We start from the raw sequence: 25,216 nt of genomic DNA, 5'->3' as shown, positions 1-25,216 counted from the left end.
CCACCCACCCCTCTCCCGGGCGGTCCCGTCTCCCCCCCCGGACCCCTCTACCCCCCCCCGGCCCCCGGGCGGTCCCACCTCCCCCCCCCGGACCCCTCCACCCACCCCTTTCCCGGGCGGTCCCGTCTCCCCACCCCGGACCCCTCCAGCCCCCACCCACCCCTCTCCCGGGCGGTCCCGTCCCCCCGGGCGCTCAGGGCTGGGCAGGGCGGGCTCCTAGAGGGGCGACCCCCCTTGGGGCCAGGCCGAGCGCGGCCGAAGGGCCGAGACAGGGCCAGGCCCCAGGGCGGTGTCGGGGCACCGCGGAGGGGCAGGGCCAGAAGCCCCCTGCCCTTTGCCCCCCGCCCCGCCTTGGGCCCGTCCAACCCCCTCTTCTCCTTGGAGGCCAGCCCCCTGCCCGGGCCCCGGCGCCGCGCCGCGCCCGAGGAGGAGCCAGGCCGGGCCCCGCCCAGGGGGGCGGGCTCACGCCGCCTCCGCAGCGCCGGGGGTCGTGGGCCCGGGCCGGGCCAGCCGCGCACCGACAGGCGGAGCCGCCCGGCCGGAGGGCGAGACGCTGCGGCCGCGGGGTCAGTGCAGGGAGGGGCCCTGGGGGGAGCGGGGGGGGGGTGATGGGCCTTGGGGGAGCGGGGCCTTGGGGGAGCGGGGGGTGATGGGAGCGGGGCCTTTGGGGAGCGGGGGGGGGTGATGGGCCCAGGGGGGGCAGCGGGGCCTTGGGGGAGAGGGGGGTGATGGGAGCGGGGCCTTTGGGGAGCGGGGGGGGGGTGATGGGCCTTGGGGGAGCGGGGGGGGGGTGATGGGCCTTGGGGGTGATGGGCCTTGGGGGAGCGGGGGGGGGGTGATGGGCCTTGGGGGTGATGGGCCTTGGGGGAGCGGGGGGGGTGATGGGCCTTGGGGGTGATGGGCCTTGGGGGAGCGGGGGGGTGATGGGCCCAGGGGGGGCAGCGGGGCCTTGGGGGAGAGGGGGGTGATGGGAGCGGGGCCTTTGGGGAGCGGGGGGGTGGTGATGGGCCTTGGGGGAGCGGGGGGGGGGTGATGGGCCTTGGGGGAGCGGGGCCTTGGGGGAGCGGGGGGGGGGTGATGGGCCTTGGGGGAGCGGGGCCTTGGGGGAGCGGGGGGGGGGTGATGGGCCTTGGGGGAGCGGGGCCTTGGGGGAGCGGGGGGGGGGTGATGGGCCTTGGGGGAGCGGGGCCTTGGGGGAGCGGGGGGGGGGGTGATGGGCCTTGGGGGAGCGGGGCCTTGGGGGAGCGGGGGGGGGGGTGATGGGCCTTGGGGGAGCGGGGCCTTGGGGGAGCGGGGGGGGGGGGTGATGGGCCTTGGGGGAGCGGGGCCTTGGGGGAGCGGGGGGGGGGTGATGGGCCTTGGGGGAGCGGGGCCTTGGGGGAGCGGGGGGGGGGGTGATGGGCCTTGGGGGAGCGGGGCCTTGGGGGAGCGGGGGGGGGGGGTGATGGGCCTTGGGGGAGCGGGGCCTTGGGGGAGCGGGGGGGGGTGATGGGCCTTGGGGGAGCGGGGCCTTGGGGGAGCGGGGGGGGGGTGATGGGCCTTGGGGGAGCGGGGCCTTGGGGGAGCGGGGGGGGGGTGATGGGCCTTGGGGGAGCGGGGGGGGGGTGATGGGCCTTGCGGAGGCGGGTGATGGGCCTTGGGGGAGCGGGGCCTTGGGGGAGCGGGGGGGGTGATGGGCCTTGGGGGAGCGGGGCCTTGGGGGAGCTGGGGGGGGTGATGGGCCCGGGGCAGGGGAGCGGGGCAGCAGTTCCCCGGGTGCCTGAGGAATTTAAGAAGAACGTAAGAACGGCCCTGCTGGGCCAGACCCAAGGTCCATCTAGCCCAGTGTCCTGTCTTCCGACAGTGGCCAGTGCCAGGTGCCCCCGAGGGAATGAAGAGAGCAGGGAATTATCATGTGATCCATCCCCTGTCGCCCATTCCCAGCTTCTGGCAGGCAGTCAGAGGTTAGGCACACCATCCCTGCCCAGCTCTAGGTGCCAGCTCTCCGTTTTTGTACAGGTTTGCTTTGTATGAGTGTGGTGTTTCCCTCTACACCCTCCTCCCCCCATACGCACACCTGTGTGGGAAGGAAGAAGGGACCTTTCACATGGACCCTCTTTTCTGCTGGGCACCATTGGAGTTGTTGAAATTTGGGAAACTAATTTATATGGGACTTGTGGTCTGATGTTCAAGGTTGGGGTGAGTGAGGTGGTTGCCTTAGGCCCTGGGGAGTTTGGCTGGTGGGTCTCGCCCACATGTGCAGGTCTAACTGATCACCATATTTTGGGTCAGGGAGGAATTTTGCCCTGGGGTTAGATTGGCAGAGACTTGGGGCAGGGAGGAAAAGGGACTTCCTCCGCAGCGTGGGGCAGGGGTCACTTGCTGGTTTGAACTAGAGTAAATGGTGGATTCTCTGTAGCTTGAAGTCTTTAAATCACAATTCAAGGACTTCAGTAATTCAGGCAGAGGTTATGGGCCTACTGCAGGAGTGGGTGGGTGAGGTTCTGTGGTCTGCAATGTGTAGGAGGTGATCATGAACGGTCCCTTCTGGCCTGAAGGTCTATGAGAACATCCTATATTTAAAGGGGTGCTGTGATGTTACAACTCCTACTTTAAAATCACTTGTTCCTAGGGATGTCATGAATCGCTTCTTAGAATATATAAGGGAAATAATTTCTGCCAGTATAATTCACTTGTTGCTGCTGATGCTCTGTGTTCACCTGTGGGTCTCTTTTAGCCGGGACACTGAAATCCATGAAGTTGGTTTCCTTATCATGTAGTCAGTTTCACTGCAGCAGGGTTTGGGGTTCCCAAACTGCAGGGGAGTATGCCTGTTCAAAAACAGCTGTTTCCACTGGAACCTTTTTTAGAAGGGTTTGTTTGGTTAAAATTTAAATGGGAGGTCAGATTTGAGAGGGGATTTTGAAAATCTGTTTGGCTTAATGCATCCAATGAAGTGAGTGAATTTTGATCCAAATTGAACCTCATAGTGTCTTTTCAAATTAAAAGAATAAGAATAGAGATTTTTTTCTGTGATAAGGAAAGAGAGTTTTGAAGCATAGGTCTGGGAATCAGGAGACCAGGATCCTAACCCCAACTCTGTCACTGACTTGCTGTGTAGTTTTGGACACCTCATTTAACCTCTGTCTCTCTGTTTTCACATCTTTAAAATGTGACTAGCATTTCATTACCTGCTGGAGTGCTGCAAGAACAAGCTAACTGTTTGTAAATGCCTTTGAGATTCTCAAGTGGAAGAGGTTATAGAAAGTGAAAGGAAATACACTTTGGAAGTAAAGAAAATGAACAATCAGAGAAGAACAGTTAATTCTGGGGTACAGTCAGACATTTGTTTCTGTGCCCCATTCCTATCACTATCAATATCCTTATGCATCCTGTGCTCCAATGTTACATACGTTTCCTGACTAATTTCTTTCCACTTCAATTACCACTTTTGTAGTCATGCTTTTTGTGAAGTCTAAATAGGTGTTTCAGTGTATTTGGAAGTGCAAGTAGAATAAAATTGGGAAGGATAGTTGGATTTTCAGGTATGTGAGACTTTGCTATAGCAGAAGGCAAGTTTTCCCCCTTTGGATTTCACATGCTGTCAAATCCCAAAATGTTTAGTGGAGAAAAACTCACTCTCTTTCTAAAATAGAAAACTCAGCACAAGTATCAGAAGTGAGGGATGTGTGAAGCACAACTGAACCGTAGTGTCAAATCCTAAAGCATTAACTCCAGCTCATTGTAAAATATCTTTCTCTGGTAGGGTGACCAGACAGCAAGTCTGAAAAATCGGGACGGGGTGGAAAAGGTAATAGGAGCCTATATAAGAAAAAGACCCAAAAATCGGGACTGTCCCTATAAAGTCAGGACATCTGGTCACCCTATTCTCTGGGCATGACTCCTGAGTGCTGTTCTAGGTATGCTGCCTGGTTGTTTTTCATCAGACTCTTGATTGCATTTGCTATTTTCTAACAGGTTCTCTTATTGTTTCTGTAGGTATTTTATTGTAAAGCCACTGTGGAATCCTCATCTTTCAGACTTTCTGTGGTGGAGTCAGTTGAGCCAAAATTGTATCAGACTTATCTGTTCTGGGGCTTGTCATCTCTGTCTGACGGATACATTTTGGATTAAGACAATAATAAGCTTGTAACAAGTAAGTTATCTCTGCAGCTGGCAGTCTCTCATTTGTAGCAGTTTGCCATTCAGTTTGCCTTATCGTCACAGAAATATGCAGTTTTTGGGAGGGCCACGCTTACCAGTATTTCTTCTTCCAGTGTTAGTAAATCATAGAATATCAGGGTTGGAAGGGACCTCAGGAGGTCATCTAGTCCAACCCCCTGCTCAAAGCAGGACCGATCCCCAGTTAAATCATCCCAGCCAGGGCTTTGTCAAGCCTGACCTTAAAAGCTTCTAAGGAAGGAGATTCCACCACCTCCCTAGGTAACGCATTCCAGTGTTTCACCACCCTTCTAGTGAAAAAGTTTTTCCTAATATCCAACCTAAACCTCCCCCACTGCAACTTGAGACCATTACTCCTTGTCCTGTCATCCGCTACCACTGAGAATAGTCTAGAGCCATCCTCTTTGGAACCCCCTTTCAGGTAGTCGAAAGCAGCTATCAAATCCCCCCTCATTCTGCTCTTGCACAGACTAAACAATCCTAGTTCCCTCAGCCTCTCCTCATCAGTCATGTGTTCCAGTCCCCTAATCATTTTTGTTGCCCTCTGCTGGACTCTTTCCAGTTTTTCCACATCCTTCTTGTAGTGTGGGGCCCAAAACTGGACACAGTACTCCAGATGAGGCCTCACCAATGTCGAATAGAGGGGAACAATCACGTCCCTCGATCTGCTGGCAATGACATAACTGAAGACATTTTAAAAATAAAAACTCTGTGTTTGTTCTGTCTCTGTTTGTTTGTTCATTTAGGTGGTGCAATGTCAGCTGTGGAACAGCAACAGGCAGAACCTTCTCCATCATCCAATTCATCAAATTCCTTTGAGGTAGTGGAGGCAGATATTGCAAATAAGTATGAGGCAGTTGTTCCTCACTGGTTTTACTGCAAGGTAATAGATTCTAGAGAGAGATGGTTCCCTTTCAGCCGACAAGACTCGGAGAAGTTAGAAGAGGCCCACAACTCAAGTAAGTTGAAAATACCTTTTTGTCAGAAGCTTCTTAGGGGTAAGGTACATTAGGTTGCAGGATAGGTTCAGAAGGAAGCTGGCAGAATCCCCACACCTCTAGATTAGAGTGGATGAAGTGGTAGCAAACATCGTCTTGAACTACCCTGCACTAGACTAGATGACCTCATGGGACCGTTCCAACTCCAACATCTCTAATTCTCTAGTTTAAATAACCCTTGATTTTAAATGTGGTAATATATCTAACCTTAAAATTTACTGAGGTGAGGTGAATTAACAAGAGTGAATCATGCGTTTTCCAAGACAGGGAACTCTGCAAGAGCACTGAGTAGGCTAAGAATTTGAGATGCTTTGTACTGATGTTGTCTTGGGGCTAGAAGCTACTACTAAGGGAAGTGTTCTAAACATCTTGTGCAGTTTTTTCTATGGGATTTGAAAGTGTCTTCCCTCTCTGGAATTTTAAATGTATCCACGTTTCTGCGGAAATACCTCTTCCCTAGAAGGGGGCCTATTCATGTTGCTTAAAAAAAAAAAAAATTGCATCCAAAAAGGCTTTAATGTTCAGGCCTCATTAATTTGACACATACACTGAGTACTCTAGATATTTTTTGTTATTTGCATGAGACAGCATTCATGTACAGCAAGTAGGAATTGGTTAGGAAGCAACACTGGCTAAATTCCACCACTGCGAGACTTTCCTGCGGATCTTACTGTTCCGTGGATTTATTAGTATGAAAAGGGTAGCGGTGCAGATCGGAGTGTGGGTGGAGCTCCCAGGTCTGGCATGGCACAGACACTTATTTATATTATAATAGTGCCCACAGCGTGATAGTTGCTGTCCATACATATAAAGTGACACCCCTTGCCCTGAAGAGCAGACCTTCTAAGACTCTCCTTCTGCAGTCAGATCTGCATCGGTGCAGAGCCCCAGAAGAGAAGCAGCAAAGGGTGGGGGAGAGGAATAAGGCTTTGTGAGTCTTTTGTCATCTAGCCCCACCTCTGTTCTGGTGGTTAGACTGAAGTGGGTGATCCTAATTCAAGGTGTCATGTTTCGGCAGCTCATGCAGGTAACAGGTGCTGCCTAACTCAGTGTCCCTGTAATCCAGCTAATAAGATCAGACCCTCTAGACAGTAGAGCCAGGGCATTTAGGTGACATTTTTGCTCTGAATAAGCAGCAAAATCTCTTGGAAGTTCTCAGTCTGTGCTGGAGGGGATTGCTTAGAGGTCTTTGCCTCCACTTGGAAATGCTAAGATTTCCTGGTGCCATGAGTTCAGACTCAGGCCTTGACCATTCCAGTTAGGGAGCTCAAGTTCCAGGGAGCTTACAGTATGCAAGTACATGAATGAGACTGAAAATCGGATGTCTTGCCTGCTCTGCCTGGAAGTTAAAGATCCCACAGCATCTCTTTGAAGAGCAGAGGTGTGACCTGGGGCCCCTGTCCAGTACTCTTTCTCTTTGCTGTTGTGGGGCATGCTGTGCGCTGATTGGCTGCCATTTCCTTTCCCAAAGGGAGCTGCATCTCAGTGGTACTGTCTGTATACAGTTTTACAAGCTTTGGGATCATCTGGTCTTAAAGGGGCTAGGGAAATACAAATGAATATAAACATTTAAGACCTTGCTGCTCTCAGTCATAGTGGGTTAGATGTCAACCACTTAGCTTACTGATATCGTAAGCTCTTTGGGGCAGGGGACTCTCTCTTTTGTTGTGTGTCTGTATAGCGCCTCACAGAGTGGGGGCTACCACGCTACAGACAATAATAAACTAACAATTGTCTGTAGCCTGGGGCCTTTCAGCTCTCTCCACTCCATCCCAGTGTGGAAGCTTTGACTTTCAGGCATGATTATCCTAGGAGGCTTTTTTAAATGGCGACTGTGTTTATTTACACAGATCGTTGGCTTTGCTCTTGGCATGTATGGATTTTCTAGGTAAGCTCCATGCAGAAGCGGCTGATACCCCCATGATCTGCATAGTCTAAAACCTCTTGGTAATGTCCCCTTCTGGTCTGTTTACACTTCATCGCAGTCCTTGTGTTCCACAGGGAAAGACGATGAACGGCTGATAGTTCCAACGGAAGGGGGCAGGTATGACGTGCATTTGAAGAAGAGGTTGTGCTGTGCCATGTATTGGGAGGAAGAGGTGTCTGAAGTGAGACGCTGCACCTGGTTTTATAAGGGAGACAAGGACAACAAGTACATTCCCTACTCGGAGAGCTTCAGTGAAGAGTTGGAGGTACAGATGTCTCGCCTAATAACGCTCAGCCCGTCCAGTCTGCTCTTGAGCCCCACTAGCTTCTGCAACATCCCGAATTCCATGAGGGGTATTGGCACTGAGTTGTGTCCAAGGACGTGAACTCGAGGGGAATGTTTGGGTGACACTTCATGTTTGATTAGCAGCACTGGAAATACTGCACCTCTCTTCTCTGCAGCCTCACCCATTGTCTCTCTCGCCAACATGCTGCAGCTAATGCAATCTGCCCATACTCGTATCCCAGCTCTGCCTCCTTCCTGGCTCCTGCTATACAATTAAACTGCCAGTCCTCATTATCAGCACCCTGCCTGCAGTCCCAGCCCTGGCTCTCTGCTTCCCTGCGTGTGACCTACATTCTGCCAGATCTCCTTGCCTTGCTACTCACTCCCTCTCTCCTCCTACCTTTTTGTTTGCTGCTTCCATGCCTGCGCCATCCTCTGTCTCCCTCTTCATAAAGCATACTTCCTCTCTGTCCTTAAGTCCCTCCTTAAAGCCCACTTCTTGTGGCTTGCTTCCCACAACCAACCTCTGCTTCAGTGCTACCCACAGCTCTTCTGCCTGATATTAGTTTGATAGGCACTAGTCGGTTCTTTCAAGCTGCAGACACTTACTTTTCCCTGTCCTTGTCTGCTGTAATGTCCATATTTCTCTAATCTAGACCCTGATCTCACAAATGCTCTCACTTGAGAGTAACTTCACTAGTGCAAATAGATAGGGCCCCTGAAGCCAATGGAACTACCTATGTGACTAAAATTACTCGTGTGTGTGAACTTGCAGGATCAGGTCCATAGGTGGTAGACTACAGAAAGAGCTGCTATGTGACCTAAAAGGTGCCAGGCATATTTGTGATTTCCTATAAACATTTAGTATTAATGGCCAGCAACTCGTCCTATGGACAATGGTTTTCCATAAAACTTTAATCTGATATTACTTCAATCGAGTCTAAAGTGGAAGCTGTCACCTCTGTTAAAACTGGTAGCCTAAGGGGTGCCCCCAACAAGCACTTTGTAAGACAACATTTAACCCAGGGATAAGACTGTCACTGATCCAGACTCGTGTCTGATTTACCTCCTTTTAATCAACAATATTTTTAAGAGCTACCCTACAATAAGGGGAGGGGGCAAACCCCCCAACTGGTGGAGTTCCTGTGGAAATGTTGGTTTGACTTGCAGAGGTTTCTCTTCTCCCCAGGAAACGTACATGATTGCCATAACGCTGGACGAGTGGAAAAAGAAACTTGAGTCCCCTACTAGAGAAATCATTATACTGCATAACCCAAAGGTAAAAACCTGATGGTTTACTGTCTGTAGCACACACAGAGCCTGATAGACTTGTGTTTTCCCCTTTAGTTCTGCTTTCAGAACTGGTCTACGCTCGGTTTTTGTATTGCTTCAATCATGTCTTTTGGAAACCAAGATACTTAGCGGTACACTCTCATAGTGACAAGTTTCAGAGTAGCTGCCGAGTTAGTCTGTATCCTCAAAAAGAAAAGGAGGACTTGTGGCACTTTAGAGACTAACAAATTTATTTGAGCATAAGCTTTGGTGAGCTACAGCTCACTTCATCGGATGCATGCAGTTGAAAATACAGTGGGGAGATTTTATATACACAGAGAACATGAAACAATGGGTGTTACCATACGCACTGTAACAAGAGTGATCAGGTAAGGTGAGCTATTACCAGCAGGAGAGCGGGGGTAGGAGGGGGAACCTTTTGTAGTGATAATCAAGGCGGGCCATTTCCAGCAGTTGACAAGAACGTCTGAGGAACAGTGAGGGTCGGGGGGGGGGGGGAGAAATAAACATGGGGTAATAGTTTTACTTTGTGTAATGACACATCCACTCCCAGTCTTTATTCAAGCCTAAGTTAATTGTATCCAGTTTGCAAATTAATTCCAATTTAGCAGTCTCTCGCTGGAGTCTATTTTTGAAGTTTTTTTGTTGAAGAATTGCCACTTTTTGGTCTGTAATCGAGTGACCAAAGAGATTGAAGTGTTCTCCGATTGGTTTTTGAATGTTATCATTCTTGATGTCTGATTTGTGTCTGTTTATTCTTTTATGTAGAGACTGTCCAGTTTGGCCAATGTACATGGCAGAGGGGCATTGCTGGCACATGATGGCATATATCACATTGGTAGATGTGCAGGTGAACGAGCCTCTGATAGTGTGGCTGATGTGATTAGGCCGTATGATGGTGTCCCCTGAATAGATATGTGGACACAATTGGCAACGGGCTTTGTTGCAAGGATAGGTTCCTGGGTTAGTGGTTCTGTTGTGTGGTTGCTGGTGAGTATTTGCTTCAGGTTGGGGGGGCTGTCTGTAGGCAAGGACTGGCCTGTCTCCCAAGATCTGTGAGAGTGATGGGTCGTCCTTCAGGATAGGTTGTAGGTCCTTGATGATACATTGGAGAGGTTTTAGTTGGGGGCTGAAGGTGATGACTAGTGGCGTTCTGTTATTTTCTTTGGCTCAATCTGTTTCCTCACTTCAGCAGGTGGGTATTGTAGTTGTAAGAATGCTTGATAGAGATCTTGTAGGTGTTTATCTCTGTCTGAGGGGTTGGAGCAAATGGGGTTGTATCGTAGAGCTTGGCTGTAGACAATGGATCGTGTGGTCTGGATGAAAGCTGGAGGTATGTAGGTAAGAATAGTGGTCAGTAGGTTTCCAGGATCGGGTGGTGTTTATGTGACCATCGCTTATTAGCACCGTAGCGTCCAGGAAAGTGGATCTCTTGTGTGGACTGGTCCAGGCTGAGGTTGATGGTGGGATGGAAATTGTTGAAATCGTGGTGGAATTCCTCAAGGGCTTCTTTTCCATGGGGCCAGATGATGATGATGTCATCAATATAGTGCAAGTAGAGTAGGGGCATTAGGGGATGAGAGCTGAGGAAGCGTTGTTCTAAGTCAGCCATAAAAATGTTGGCATACTGTGGGGCCATGCGGGTACCCGTAGCAGTGCCGCTGATTTGAAGGTATACATTGGCCCCAAATGTGAAATAGTTATGGGTAAGGACAAAGTTCAGCCACCAGGTTTGCCGTGACATTATCGGGGATACTGTTCCTGATGGCTTGTAGTCCATCTTTGTGTGGAGTGTTGGTGTAGAGGGCTTCTACATCCATAGTGGCCAGGATGGGGTTTTCAGGAAGATCACTGATGGACTGTAGTTTGTAGATTGTACTCTCGTCGTGTGGATGCAGTTCTGCCTGTATAAAGGTCCTTATGGAGCTACATTTATGGGAATAAGGAACTATGGTGTAAGGCACCTTTGTACTGATGTCACTGCATCCAGGCCAGAGGGTTGTGCCCCTTGAACTATATCAGACTCTAATGTAGGTACTTCTGTTCTGCCATTAGCATTGTTTCTGAGTGGCTTGCCCAAGGTCATACAAGCCAGTCTGTAATGAAGCAGGGAATTTAAGGTGCGTTTCCCAGGCTAGCTCCCTAACCACTGACCCATCTTTCCTCAGGTATAAAATCATGCTGCTAACCAAACGGTTAGATTGGCTTAGTGGCTAAAGCCATCATTCCAGTCCGTTTTCTGACGGATGCAAAGTGGAATACTGGCACCCAGAGACAGCGTGGTGTGGAATATGTACACCTGTCTTTCCCAGGTGTTATTTATTATAACAAGGAAAATGCAGTGCAGGATTATGCATAGAACTGTATATAAAGTAGCTCAAATGCTGAGATACAAGTACATTTTAAAGAGTACAGTGAACTCCGTCTATCCAGTGTCAGTGTCCATCTGTGTCCTCTGGCTTCAAGATTAAACTCGATCGGTTTATGGAGGAGATGGTATGATGGGATAACATGATTTTGGTAATTAATTGATCTTTAAATGTTCATGGTAAATAGGCCCAATGGCCTGTGATGGGATGTTAGATGGGGTGGGATCTGAGTTACTACAGAGAATTCTTTCCTGGGTATCTGGCTGGTGAATCTTGCCCATGTGCTCAGGGTTCAGCTGATCGCCATATTTGGGGTCGGGAAGGAATTTCCTCCAGGGCAGATTGGAAGAGGCCCTGGAGGTTTTTTGCCTTCCTCTGTAGCATGGGGCACGGGTCACTTGCTGGAGGATTCTCTGCTCCTTGAAGTCTTTAAACCACAATTTGAGGACTTCAACAGCTCACATAGGTGAGAGGTTTTTTGCAGGAGTGGGTGGGTGAGATTCTGTGGCCTGCGTTGTGCAGGAGGTCGGACTAGATGATCATAATGGTCCCTTCTGACCTTAGTATCTGTGAATCTAATGTAGTGTCTAGCCAGGTTGGCTCTTTGCTCCTTGCAATGGGATGGGTGTGCTCCATCAGTTCCTCACAGATGTACGATGAGTTGCTTATCCCCCTTTATAGGAGATGCTTAACTGTGTTGCATGCACCACAGAGTTCTAACACACCTTCTCTTCCTGTTTTGAAGCTGATGGTGCACTACCATCCAGTGACGACCTCTGATGACTGGGGCTCAACCCCTACAGAACAAGGTCGACCAAGAACCGTTAAGAGAGGAGTGGAGAACATCTCAGTTGACATCCCCTGTGGTAAGTTAATGTTCTTTCTTCACATCCATTGAAGTTGAGGAAAACCTTTCTCAGCTCGTTTTCTCAGATCCTATCTGCTTTGCTTGTTGTGATATGGCTTCAGAGAATTTAAAAAACTTTTTTTGCTTGAGACTTAAATATGCAGCTTATGGCTGGGTCATCTCCTCTCATTGACAAATGTCCTTATGTGCTAATTCTAATATTACAGTAGTTTCTACAGCCTGCAACTGAGACCAGGGCCCCACTGTGCTGGGCGCTGCACAAACCTAGTGAGAGAGAGTCCCTGCCCCAAAGCGCTCATAGCCTGAACAAACAGGAAAGGGGGAAGAGGACATGCTGAGCACCTGCCCTCTGACAATCAGGCAGAGTCAGTTGAACCCTTCAAATCACTAGTCACTTCTGAAAATCATGGCTGATGTAGTTTTGTTATTAAAAACATAACCAAACTCATGTCCTGGTATGTGCTTATGTACATATCACACAGACATACATGCTGTCTCTCCTGTACACTTTACAGAATGTAAATTATAACTGTGGGCCAAATTTGACACTTTTCAATAGCAATTGAGCTTTGCCACCAAGCCAGCCACTTGCCAGGACTAGCTTTTGCTTCTGTCTGTCAAAACCCTTCATTATCCACCTACAGGCTCTTCTAAAAAGATCTTATGTAAACTAAAGGAGGTGGGAGAGAAGAGAATGAAAATCAAACATAGCCTGATGCCTGCTTTAGTCAGAGAGGCCTTTGCGGAAAGGCCTGCTCCTCCAGGCTGCTGAGCCATAAATCTTTAATTAAAGACATACCTCATTGGTGGCTCAGTGGGGCAACGTGGCGTGATCGGAACATGTCTTCCTACCTTGATGATATTGAGATAGTCTCTTAATCTAATTGGCAAGGGCTACAACAACACATTATAGTACTTAGGTGTAAAGTCTCTACCTCTGCCCAGCCACATGAATACGTCTCTAAGAAGCTGAGGGTGATTTTTTTTATAACTCAGAAGTACATGATCCTCGACACCCAACCTGCCTCACTGAAATGGTCGTGGCAACTGGGAGGGGAGAATGTCTTGGCTTTGGGTTTGACTGCAGAAGCTTCACCTCACCTGCATAGCAGCTCAGTGATGTTTCACAGGGCAGCCTGGTGTGGAGGAACCAGTGCAGCATTGGGAGTTCTACTCCCGGTCACGGGCCCAAATCGCTTCACCTTCCTCTCTTTCACTCAGCTGTAAAATGGGGATGAGGCCACTTCCCAGCCGCCGTGTGCGTGTATGTTGGTGGGGGGGGTGTGTGGAAATTATCCGATTTGTAGGTAGTACTTTAAGTGTAAAGTGCTATACTGAGTGCTACAATTGCACTTGACACACAAACCAGGGACCGGACTTTATTATAATCTCGCAGCTGGGACTGTCTTTGCATTATCTCTTATCTGACCCGTCTAAGGTTTCACACATCTGCCTCAGAGGTTGAGATCTCCAAGGAATATTGCGTCAGTTAGGTAAACGGTTAGCTGCTGTGTAAATGGTTCTCTCTTTCCTCCTCTTAGGGGAGCCTCTGCAAATAGATCACTTGGTTTTTGTAGTTCATGGAATTGGGCCAGCATGTGATATCCGGTTCCGATCCATCGTCCAGTGTGGTAGGTGTGCACAGGAGATGATGCCGTTTCACATGCATCACCCCTCAGAGAGCGCAAATAAACACAGGTCTGATGGGAAAACACACGAGGTGCTGTCATCACACATTTAAAGAACTTGACAGTAATCTTGGCAAACTGTAAGACAGAACTTGCTGACTGCAATGAAGATGCATTGTTTGAATATAAGAGCAGTGAAAGCTGGTTATCTGGATAGAATTGGACAGATTCTGACAATCATTTTTATCAGAATGATCACTGTGTCCTAATACTTCAAATAGTGAGCTTCCCAAATCAGATACTGATTCTTCAAGTAACTGAATAAATCTGTGACACTAGTCCTCTACTCAGTCTATTGCTAGGTGGTAATCTTGTCCAGTAAAGTCTAACACAAGTTAATGTCCCGTCCAAGAGTCTTTAGAAATGTGACAATTTCAGAGAGTGCTTATATTGTCATTGTAACTGCCTGAGTCTTGGAGAATAGATCTGTTGATAAGCTGTGTGTAGCATAAACAGGAAAGTTAAGATGAGGTAAATTTCTATAATAAAACCAAAGCTGTTGCAAACTTCAACAATTTGTGGGGTCAAATGTCTTTAATTCTGGTAAAGTCTCTCTCTTGTTTTCATGCAGGCAAGCCTTTTGATACTGCAGTCTATCTTACGGTTTGCACCTAATGGGGCTACGTTTAAAAAGGTTACTGTCAACTTGAAATAAGTCAGTGAACTAAAATCAGTGAGAAGTAGTTTAAAATCCAGCCCCTGCCTCTAAGTCTCCCTACTGGTGTGTGAGACTTTTACAGTAGGTTTCACAGCTCTTTAAAAAGTTTTTCTCTCCTCGGTTGCTGTGTGAAAGCTCCAGTAACCAGGGGAAACGGACTTGCTACAGAGCAAATGGTGAAATCCAGTTTATGCTTCAGCTGAGAAGTGGAGTGTTTTTGTCTGATCCCTCAATTATTGATCTGCGGTGTTACTTGTACCAACAGTCGGTTAAAAAACTTCAGACTGAGGTGGGCTGTTTTGTCTTAAGCTGACTGTGTCCCTTCAACTCAGCTTGTTCAGCATAGTAAACACACTAGGCTTCTCCTAGCAAACTGTTTTTTCTAGGCCTTGATACAGAGCTCAATTCTCTTTCCAGTAAATGACTTCCGTAACGTTTCCTTGAGCATGCTGCAAGCACACTTCAAGAAAGCCCAGGAGCAGCAACAAATTGGCCGGGTAGAGTTCTTGCCTGTGAACTGGCACAGCCCTTTGCATTCCACGGGGGTGGACGTGTAAGTAAATTCTAGTACCTTAGAGGTAAATCTACTGCAGTGACTGAGTGAGTGAAATCCAGGAGCGTCTTGCTCTTTTGTAAAGTGCCTCGCCTTTGCTGCGGTGGGCGAAAGATGACAGAGGAGGATTCGGCGCAGTCTCTGCTGCTGCTACTTTACCTCAGGAACACACAGGTGAACATGAGGAAGGGAACCGAGAACAGTTTGTAGCACCTACTATGAGGATCCCAGCCCTGCTGCCCAGGTTTCTCATGAAGCCAGGCTGATGATGTCCAGTTGAAATTGCACCCTAAGTAGTCTACTGGCATGTAACACCAGAAGTTCAGACTGGTGTTTCCACTTAATGTAAGAACACAGCACAGGGGATTTGGGAGTCAGTGAGAGTTGATACCTAATTCCTTCCTGAAGAGATTTTTAAGGCTCCCGAGAGCCTTTATTGAGCTAGCCCCTCTGAAACACCGCGGTGCGCAGGGGAACAGCATGTCTGCTGCACAAGTGGGGAGCGATTTTAAATGCTCCTGGAGCAGCAGGGAAGGTTGGCTCTTTGCATCCACACCTTGGAAAACCCTGTTCTGTTTCTGAGGAAAGGTGGGTTTGTAGCTCCTTTCTGTTACTATGTTCTGTTAACATGAATTAGGAATTCAGGTGAAATCCTCAAAGGCATAACTGCCATGGACTTCAAGAGATCCAGGATTTCACCTACTAGGAAACAGCTACAGGAGCCGTGGGTGAAATCCCTGTCCCTCGTAACAATCCCTTTCTGTTCCATGTTCAGCGATTTGGAGCGAATTACCTTGCCGAGCATCAACCGCCTGCGTCACTTCATAAACGACACCATACTAGATGTTTTCTTCTACAACAGCCCCACCTACTGCCAGACCATCGTGGATACTGTTGCTTCAGAAATGAACCGCCTGTATCGGCTCTTCCTGCAGAGGAACCCTGACTTTAAAGGCGGTGTTTCCATTGCAGGCCATAGCTTAGGTAAAGGGTTTAGTCCTGGGTATCCAGGGTTGTGTGTAATAATTTAGAATCTGTAGCATGTCTGTATGCACATGGCACAGTACGCTGGACTGCAGTTTAGTGCTGAAGTACCATTTCCATACCTTGGGACACTTAAGAGTGGGAGGAGAGGAGGGAAGCCCCTCACCCCTTTTTTTTACCAAACAGAGGGATATGGGCACGTAAGTATATTTATTCCAGCATAAGATCTGACGGTCTGCTCAGAGACTGTGTATGTGGCTATTTTTTAGGGTCGCTGATATTGTTTGATCTCCTAACAAATCAGAAGGATTCCTCTGAGGATGAAGACGGCAATAAAGCGGTAAATTCCCCACAGCTTGTGCACGTTAAGCGTCTCATTGATTCAGGATGAAATCTGTAGGCTACAGCCACACTCCAGCTTTTCCATAACTGCTGCGTTCTCCTGCTTCTGTAGCAGAATAGCTTTGAATTCTCAGTGCCATCCTGCCAGGTGTAGATCTAAACAAAAGAGAACAATCCCACGCCTACTACCAATATTGTAGCCAGAACGTAAAGGAAGAAGGAGACCAACTCTGTAAACATGACCCCCGGTGCTGTCCTTGCAGGGGTCCCAGATGGGTGCCTATGAACAGGGAGATGTTGGGGGAGTGAAAGAAACCCTGAAGAAGCTTGAGCTGTCTGAGTACTGCAGTGTCTTTGAGAAGGAGAGACTGGACACGCAAGCACTGGTAAAACCACTCTCCCAGCAGAGTGGCTACTGTTCTTGTATGTTTCACCACTTGCCGTCAGATCTGTTAGAGTTCTGTTTTTGTTCTCTGTGCCCATCACCACGTTCACACAGGTATTTCTTGCCTATGTCATGCCCTCTGGTTAGAGTAAAGCCCACCTGGCCTAATGTACCCTGTTTTTTGATGGTAAGGCTAAGCGACTAGTACCGTTGCAGGCTTTTGATTCTGCCCGCGCTAGCAGCAGCCCTGGTTTCCTGTGTGTGGCGGATAGGCTGGCAGCATGCTGAACTGGAGTCTGAAAATGAGAAGCGTGTGAGTGGGAGGCATTTCTGCACTTGAGGCTGAGTTCAGAGATTGCTGCCTCTCTCTCCAGAGCAGAGTGATTCCCATGCTATCCGTGTTCCCTCCCTTCCAGAGGGGCACACTGAAATCAGAGCAGTTAGCTCCTAGGATCCCTGGCCTCTGTAATGCTGAGAATGGACTATCCCTTTGAGTGCACGGTTTCCTGTACTGTAGTAGTAATGGGTTGTAACTTACTGTCCAGGCTCTGTGTACAGAGAAGGATCTTAAAGACATGGGAATTCCCTTGGGACCAAGAATGAAGATCCTTCATTATGTCAGAACCAAAGAGGAGAAACAGGTATGGTTTTTCTAGGGACGAATGGTCCAGTCCCAAGTGGATGCTTGTTTGGTGTCAGTGGGAAGCAGTTGTCTGACCATGGTTGCCAGAGCAGCTTCTTACGTATGTTGTACTGGCCCAAGGCGCGGCAGACGCATTGTTGCTCTGGCCATTTTGGGGTCATACCTAAGAGAAGGCTAGCGTTTTCTAAACACCACTGCGGTGTCGGTTGTATTGTGGCCGCTGGGTGCCTCTGCGTGGCACGCAGAAACCTGCGGCAGCGAGTCTCAGAGCCCAGGCCTAAAATCTGAGTCTTGTGGGGCTTGCACAACAGTGCAGAAAATAGCTGTGTAGACACTCAGGCTCCTCCCTCGGCTTCAGAGCCGGCGCTCCAGCCCAGGCCCAAAGGTCTACACAGCTGGTTTTGGCCATTGTGAGAGCCCAAATCTCCAGATCTGGGCTCTGAGAATTGCTGCTGTGGGAACTCTGGGAAAGGGGAGCTGCTGGACGGCTGTTACTTGGGGTTTGGCTTACGTCCAGGGCTTTAGGCATGGAGTGGTCTGCGGTAGCTCCTGCTGGGGCAGAGGCAAGAGCAGAGCTCTTCCACATCTGGAGCCATGCTGGTCTCTCTCTGGCGGCTGTTCAAGGCTTTGCAGCTGGGCGGAGTGGACACGTCCAGAACACTAGAGCCTAGAACCTCCCACCCTCTTGTGCTGTATGAACAGAGCCATTCCCAATAAACTGTCAGTATCCTCAGCATGTCCCCACTGGGAACTGGGGAGCCAGTCCGTGCACTACCTCAGGTGATGTCCCTTTGGCTCACCCATGCATATGGGCCCATGTGAGCTAACTGCTGCTTGACTTATGAGGAGAGGCTGAGGGAACTGGGATTGTTTAGTCTGCGGAAGAGAAGAATGAGGGGGGATTTGATAGCTGCTTTCAACTACCTGAAAGGGGGTTCCAAAGAGGATGGCTCTAGACTATTCTCAGTGGTAGCACATGTCAGAACAAGGAGCAATGGTCTCAAGTTGCAGTGGGGGAGATTTAGGTTGGATATTAGGAAAAACTTTTTCACTAGGAGGGTGGTGAAACGCTGGAATGCGTTACCTAGGGAGGTGGTGGAATTTCCTTCCCTAGAAGTTTTTAAGGTCAGGCTTGACAAAGCCCTGGCTGGGATGATTTAGTCGGGGATCGGCCCTGCTTTGAGCAGGGGGTTGGACTAGATGACCTCTTGAGGTCCCTACCAACCCTGATGTTCTATGATTCTGGGTAATGCCCGTAGCGGCTGTGTGGAAGCTCATAGGGGACAACCCTTGCGCACTCTCCCATTTTTGTTGGTGCAGCATGCTCAGCAGCAGGCCCATGTCCCTGCTGGGAATGATGATGAGGGTGAAGATGCTCCCAAGCCTGAGTCAGGGTCATCCCCGCAGCTGGACTCCAGTAGGAGCACGAATGATGGGGGGAAGCGTCAATATTTGGATGTCGGGCTAGGACAGGTAACAACTCCGTTTGTTGATGTGGCCTGGTAAAGCCAGTGAATGTGTAATATGCAGAACTCAGACTTAATGTCAACAGAGCTCTGGGGGTGATGGCTGCTAATTGAGGGTCACTTCACCATGCTTCTGACAGTCTCTAATTCTGAGGGCAGAGCTACTGTAGCCTTACAGGTAATGCATTGGTCTCAGCTGCTTGTAGACTATCTCAGTTGGAGACTCTTGTAAGTAGCTCAATGCTGAAGCCAGGCTGAGATGCACCCCACGTAGGGTGCCATTACCAGGTGCCTCTGAAGTCCTGTTTAAGTGGCTTATAGGCCTCGCGCTGGCCCTCCGCCTGGAGCAGGCTCCTCCCGAGGTGCAGATCTCTCCTGGCCCTAGTTTAGAATCCTGCCACATTCACACCTCTCTGTATGTATTTGCCTAAAGATGCAGCTGAGACTCCCCAGCTCGGTCCAGTCTCGTGTGACCCCTTTAACCCTTTTGCTCAGGCAGGATGGAATAACACGTTGGCCAGGATATGTTTTTTCGATGCAGTGACCAGGCCTCAGAAGAGCCTGGCTCTGTTGTGTGACCTTGGGCAAGTCCCTGCCCCTCTTGGTGCCCTGACTCCTCAGGGTGTGGCCAGCACAGTGGGGCTCCAATCTCTGGTGGAAGCCTTAGGTGCTACTTTGATACAAGCAATATCCTCTGAGGGAAGTTCCCACATGGCCATCTATGGTATTGTCTGACGGTGCCAGGATGGAGTCTAAACACTTCTGTTGTGTCTTAACTCTGTTAGGTCTCAGCAAATTACCCTCAGCTAATCTACAAACCCGAAATCTTCTTTGCTTTTGGGTCTCCCATTGGGATGTTTCTCACTGTCCGAGGTGTGAAAAGGATTGATCCAAACTACAGCCTTCCTACCTGCAAAGGCTTCTTCAATATCTTCCATCCTGTATGTATGATCAATCTCTAGTGCTTGCATGCGAGATCTGATGTAGCTAACAGGCTCTTAAACCTTCGCCCTCTGAGCAGCAATCCCCTGGCCTCTCTGCTATCCTGTACTGTGGAATAGCAACTAACAATGACTTAGCTGTCCGGGGCTAGGGAACGAGCGCTCCTGCAGTCTGCATTGGAACTATCTGCTTTAATTGTGTAGCTTCCATTTCGGCCTCATGTTGGGGGCACCTAGTTTCCCCCCCGGGGCAGGGATTAGGTGGGTGTAGAGCCAAAGTCAGTGCCGCTGTTCTCCTTCTGTGCAGTTTGACCCGGTGGCTTACAGGATTGAGCCCATGATCGTTCCAGACCTGGAGTTCGAGCCCATGCTGCTCCCCCACCACAAGGGCAGGAAGAGAATGCATTTAGGTAAAGCGCAGAGCAGGCCTTCCTCACGGCTCGGTGCAGGTCTGTAACGCTGTTGCTTTATGCAATGCATGTTTCTGCTCAAACGCCTCACCTCAGGCACCTGTGTGTTTCAGAACTGAAAGAGGGCCTGACCCGCATGGGTATGGATCTCAAGAACAACCTCCTGGGGTCACTGAGGATAGCCTGGCAGTCTTTCACCAGATCCCCACTGCTGGCTGTGGAGGCAGCAGCCACTGAAAACGAAGCTGAAACTAGTTTGGAGAAACAGACAGGTGAAAAAATGAGAAGGGAGGAATTGGTTTCAGAACCAACCCACAGCTCAGTGCTGCTAGTTCTCCTGGTGCGTGAAGAAAACGAGGATGCGAATGAATTGTCCCAGAGCAACCTGGACACCTACTCCCGGGGTCTCCTTATTGCCGTGATCTTCCCATTCTCACTGCCTAACAACCCCACACTGTGCCTCATGAGAGACGACCTCTGCCCAAGGAGCTTGCACTCCCGTCTACTGCCTGAGTGGGAGAGGCCTGGTGCTTGGGGCGCAGAATCCCAGCGTGTGAATCTTAATGCCAAACACCTTCTCCCTGTAGTGTCATTCTGCAACCTGCTGCTTTGGTTATACACAGCAGGGAGGGAGACCAAGTGCAGTCCCTGCTAACTCAAGCCCGTGACACTGTGGGGTTTGCTTCTCACAGCAACTGCCTTAAACCCAAGCCCCTTTCCCCCATTCTTAAGGCAGAACGCAGGCCTGGGCCTGTGGGAGTTCCCTTCCTGCTGCTAGCGCGGGACAGGCTTGGTGTGCTCTTGCTGCTAAGGGTGCGGAGCTGAGCTGTTGCTGAACCACATTGTTTGGGTTAAGTCCATTCAGATATGAAGCCCGAAGAGCCTGCTGCTACACTGAAGGAAGACGCTGCCCCTATTAATGTGGGAATGCTAAATGGAGGGCACCGGATTGACTACGTGCTGCAAGAGAAGCCTATAGAGAGTTTTAATGAATATTTATTTGCACTACAAGGCCATCTCTGCTACTGGTGAGGATCTCCTTAGCCTACTCTTTTCAAACTCTCCATCTGGTCCTTGGCACCTTCACACTCTTGTAATGTGCACCTTGAAAACTGACATGGTGAAAGCAAGTAGATTCCAGTCACTTAAAAGGCAAACAGGTTATGTATGATTCTTGCCTATAGTAGCCCATGTCTCAGCAATGAAGGGGTTGCCATGTGTTCTCTGTAAGAATGTTAAATACCATATGGGTGTCTGTGTAGTTCTAACAGTCCTCTCTTCCAGGGAGTCAGAAGATACCGTTCTCTTGATTCTGAAAGAGATCTACCAAACGCAGGGCGTTACGTTAGATCAGCCTCTCCAATGAAGTCAGATGACCAGCTGCACTTGATGTAAGTTACCTTGTCTTTCTGAGACCCCTCACGGTGAAACTGACAGCCGTTGACATGCTTACTGTGAAATAACTTCGTACTTTATTTGGGAGTGGGTGTTAAGGACGTAGGTGTCTCAGCTAGGACCATTCTATTCTACAGCACGGTGCCTTAGACGAGGCCAGTGCTACCGTCTGTCACGTTAGGAATGTTCCCAAGGGCTGTAACTAAAACCGAAGGCACTTTTAAAACCTAATTCCAAGGCATTCATGCTCTTCGCTGTGCTTGGGCAGCGAGGAAGCGGAGTAACTTGGCCTGTAATGGAGCCGTTCAGCGGAGACCCCCAGGGACTCTCCCACATGTTCAATCCCACTGGGTCTGGTCAGTGTCAATTTCATAAGTTAAAGCCAGATGGTCTGACCACCTCCAAACCCCTGCTCAGAGCATTTTATTCAGTGATTCCTGCAGCAAGACCCAGAGCTGGTGGTTGAGCTAGAGGATGTCTCAATAAAAAGATCCACGCTTGGGTGAAAGAGTCCAAGTGAGGGAGGTTCTATCACCTTGGGGAAGCTGTTCCAGTCCATGCACCCTCACTGTTTAAAAACTAAAGACAAGGGCCTCTGTTTTGAATGTGTCTAGCTTTTACTCCCAGCCAATGGATCTTGTTGTGCTTTAGTCTGCTAGCTTAAAGAGCCCTCTGGTATCCCCCGTCTCCTCCCTGGGAAGGTACTTGTGACTTGATCACAGTCTACCTCTTAACCTTTTATTTGATTAAACTCTATTGACTGCTCTCATTGCAAGATGGTTTCCAGTCATTGAATCTTTCCTATAGCTCTTGTCTGAACACTCCCCATTTTTCAGCATCCTTTTTTAAACCATGGACACCGTGTCTAGAAAGAATATCCAGTGATGGACTCATCAGTGCCATGCAGAGAAAATCATCTCCCTAGGAATACACCCCATGGTGTTAAGAGAAGGAATCTGGACTCTCTCTGCCCAATCGCTCACTCTTTCCTCAGAAACTTCATTATTTACTCAGGAAGGTGATTAAGTGAACTTAGTACTGGATGAACATTACTGGAGACAGAAATCCTGTGTTGCTATGAAACAAGCAGTCCCCTGCTTATAGGCCTGTGTTAGAACCCTGGCTAAAGTGCCGAAGTCTGGCACAGCTAATGGCATTTGGGGTGGTGGCAACTTTGTGATGTGATTCGTGTGCATTAGGAAATGGCCTGAGATGTGCTACTGGCTTATGTGGGAGTGGTCTCACTGACATGGGAAATCCCCTCATCCGTTCAGGCTTTAATGCTGCATAAACCCTGCTCCCTTGTAAGCTGTGTGCCCTTTCCTGTTGCTTCCCTAGATGCACACCAAGTGACTACTCACCTGGAAAGCCCGGATTTTCCTCTGCCTTCCTATCCTCTGCTGCTAGTGTATTCTGCATGCTGCTTCTCACGAACCTGCTGCTGCCTGGAGCACTGGGAGATTTCTCATTTTGGGGGGAAAAAATCAAGGCAAAACACTTCTCCTAAAATACCCACTCTGGACTTGCCCCTGTGCCCACTGTGACACCCATGGGATCGTTCACTCCAACACCATTCATCCGCCTAATCTGACTGCCTCGTAAGTTGCAATACAAGCTGTTCCAAGTATAAATACAGAAGAGAGGTGGTTGGGATCTGGTGCTGGAGATTTCAGGGCCTCGTATTGACTCCTGGTTAGTGAGTAAATGTGTTGCTTGTGAAAAACGCCTTTAATGCCCTGGGCACATGCCATGCTACAGCCCTAGAACCACAGTAGCTTGGCCGAGTAAGCAAAGCGGGGAATGAGGTCTGCTGGCTCGGGGCCTTCTGAGATGCCATGAGCTCTAGAGGGCACAGCAGTCCAACCCTTTGTGGAAGTGCAGACAGCTGTTAAGCGTTTGGTTTTCTTACACGCCTTCTCGCATGACTGTCTGTCTCTATTCTGCATGCCCAGGGTGGGTAGCATGTTAAGTATACCTCCTCCAGTCTGCTCCACGTCCTGTTAGTAATAGTGTGACAGCCTCCTCTGCCCAGGTATGGTAAGCTACAGCTTTGCTTTAAGTGGCCAGCTCCCCTAGGACACCCGAGCTGAATCATGCCTGTAGAATTATGTTGCAGTGGGAGGCCAAATAGGACTCCTTTGTAAGGCTTGCATGTTTCTTTTGGGTGTCCACCTGCAGCAGGTGGGAATTGGTCTCCTAAGCTCCTTGCTTTACACCAGCTGAAGTCTTGACAGGTGTTTGCACCAGATCATGAAGTTGTCTGGTTGCTGCTTATTTACTATTAACAGAACTAGCCCAAGGCTTAGGAATAAACCCAAGTATGCCTTCACGGCAGAGTTCAGGCTGCCTAGCCCACTGCAGGATGTTTCTAACAGACCCAGAGCCCTAGGCTACTTGAGGCTGGCATATCAATGAAGGGATGAAGCCTGAACCACCCTGGCTTCTGGCTCTAATTCCATTCTCCTTTCACAGGCCAAACCCCTCTGCAATAGGAGTGGGATCTGTCCAAGGATGAGGAGCTTAAGCCCTCTCTAACTGTAGTAGGGGGCTGAGGACAGACCAACTGCATGTCCAGTTCCTTAGCAAAGCATTCAATCTGGATTCAGTCAAGACCTCATTAGGCGAAAGTATAGCTGCACTTGAGTATGGATGAATAGCTGTGGTGGTAGAGGCTTTCAGGGCGATTCATGGGCCAGACGCTCTCCTTCACCACACCTGTTCCACAGCGCTGAGTTCAAAGTGGCTACCAACCTGCTGGTGAAACCATAGCAACCTTTTGTACACAGCCATGGCTTATGCTGTAGTAACCAGGAGCTGCGGAATGATTGCTGTTAGAAGTACTGTAAAGGTAACTTATGCGGCAGAGATGATAAATCCCTTGTAACCAAAGATGTACAGGGTAAACAGTGGACTAAACTAACCCCTTAGTGTGTGGATTCCCTTGAGCAAAATGCTGGAGGGTGTGATAGTGTCTCTGGGCTGGGGTCTGGAAGTGGCTACTACCATGTGTCCTCCCCCCCCTCAACTTTGCTCTGTACAGTGCAATGAGCTTTTTCCCAGTGCAATGAGCTTGTTTGTTTTCTTCTGTGTATTATTTGCACTATTTAAATGCATTTTGTATTCCCCAACCCTGCCCCCTCCAAAAGAACTAAGAGAAGCTGTACTCACACCTGACTGTGGGCAGTGATGTTTTGCACAGCTAAGCTCCTGGAGGTATGTATAACAGGACACACAGTCATGACCAGCTCTTCAAGTTATGCACTTTGTGTAAAAAATTTAAATGCATTTAAAATTGTTATTTAATGTCTTTTTCCAGTCAATACAAAAGTAAATCTATGGTTGTAGTGGTTGTATTTGTGTGTGAAGGAGATGAGAACCTATTACTTTGGGATTTAACTTCATGGCAAGGTAAAGCTGTTGTCATAATTCCCAAGAGGAGCCCTTGGCGTTTTACAAAAGGCCACTGCAATGGACAGGCATTACAGGAGAAAACAGAATTTAGAAGTAACACTAACTACAAGCACCTCCTTGTTCATGGGCAGGGAAAGCTGCTTATAAAAGGAGTGCATTTGCTGTAAGGAGAAGAGTTTTTTCAGCAAAACCCATGTTTCAGCTTCTTGTTCTCATCTTGCTTCTGTCCTTGGGAGCAGAGAACATGAAACAAAGGAGAGAGCCAATTCTGAAAGTGGTGTAGCTCACCTTGTTACTATCCTTCAGTTATGTAGGAAACAGCCTCCAGCCAGCACAACAGGTGCTTTTGAAGGTTATACCTTAAAGAAATTACTGCTACTTTCTTTTCGGGTTAGATTTCAGACAGCTGTGGAGCCAAAGGTCATTCGCTCCTCTCATG

General features: G+C 49.1%; 1 protein-coding gene across 15 annotated transcripts in view; it reads left to right on the top strand.

The window, feature by feature from the left end:
• Positions 1–471: 471 nt before the first annotated feature.
• Positions 472–25,216, top strand: part of DDHD2 (DDHD domain containing 2) — a 25,163-nt gene continuing 418 nt past the window's right edge. Inside the window, exons 1-20 of one of the 15 annotated variants that reach the window (XR_013344574.1) lie at positions 472–566; positions 3,979–4,135; positions 4,908–5,120; positions 7,161–7,351; positions 8,561–8,650; positions 11,779–11,899; positions 13,443–13,532; positions 14,665–14,800; positions 15,576–15,784; positions 16,054–16,124; positions 16,390–16,512; positions 17,057–17,152; positions 18,475–18,627; positions 19,406–19,561; positions 19,869–19,971; positions 20,085–20,243; positions 20,828–20,999; positions 21,256–21,362; positions 22,203–22,964; positions 23,839–24,714. Coding sequence is in view for 11 of the 15 variants with exons in the window: in XM_077805743.1 (XP_077661869.1) it covers positions 4,916–5,120; positions 7,161–7,351; positions 8,561–8,650; positions 11,779–11,899; positions 13,443–13,532; positions 14,665–14,800; positions 15,576–15,784; positions 16,054–16,124; positions 16,390–16,512; positions 17,057–17,152; positions 18,475–18,627; positions 19,406–19,561; positions 19,869–19,971; positions 20,085–20,626 (2,286 nt within the window). In the remaining 4 variants the exon portion in view is untranslated. Of the gene's footprint in view, positions 567–3,765; positions 3,900–3,978; positions 4,136–4,907; positions 5,121–7,160; positions 7,352–8,560; positions 8,651–11,778; positions 11,900–13,442; positions 13,533–14,664; positions 14,801–15,575; positions 15,785–16,053; positions 16,125–16,389; positions 16,513–17,056; positions 17,153–18,474; positions 18,628–19,405; positions 19,562–19,868; positions 19,972–20,084; positions 20,805–20,827; positions 21,000–21,255; positions 21,363–22,173; positions 24,715–25,216 lie in introns of those variants that run through there. The other 14 variants (XM_077805753.1, XM_077805749.1, XM_077805751.1 and 11 more) reach the window with 14 other exon arrangements.

The sequence above is a fragment of the Eretmochelys imbricata genome, chromosome 26 (assembly GCF_965152235.1).
Source record: "Eretmochelys imbricata isolate rEreImb1 chromosome 26, rEreImb1.hap1, whole genome shotgun sequence".
Classification (NCBI taxonomy): domain Eukaryota; kingdom Metazoa; phylum Chordata; order Testudines; family Cheloniidae; genus Eretmochelys; species Eretmochelys imbricata.
This window is presented reverse-complemented; position numbering and strand designations above follow the sequence as displayed.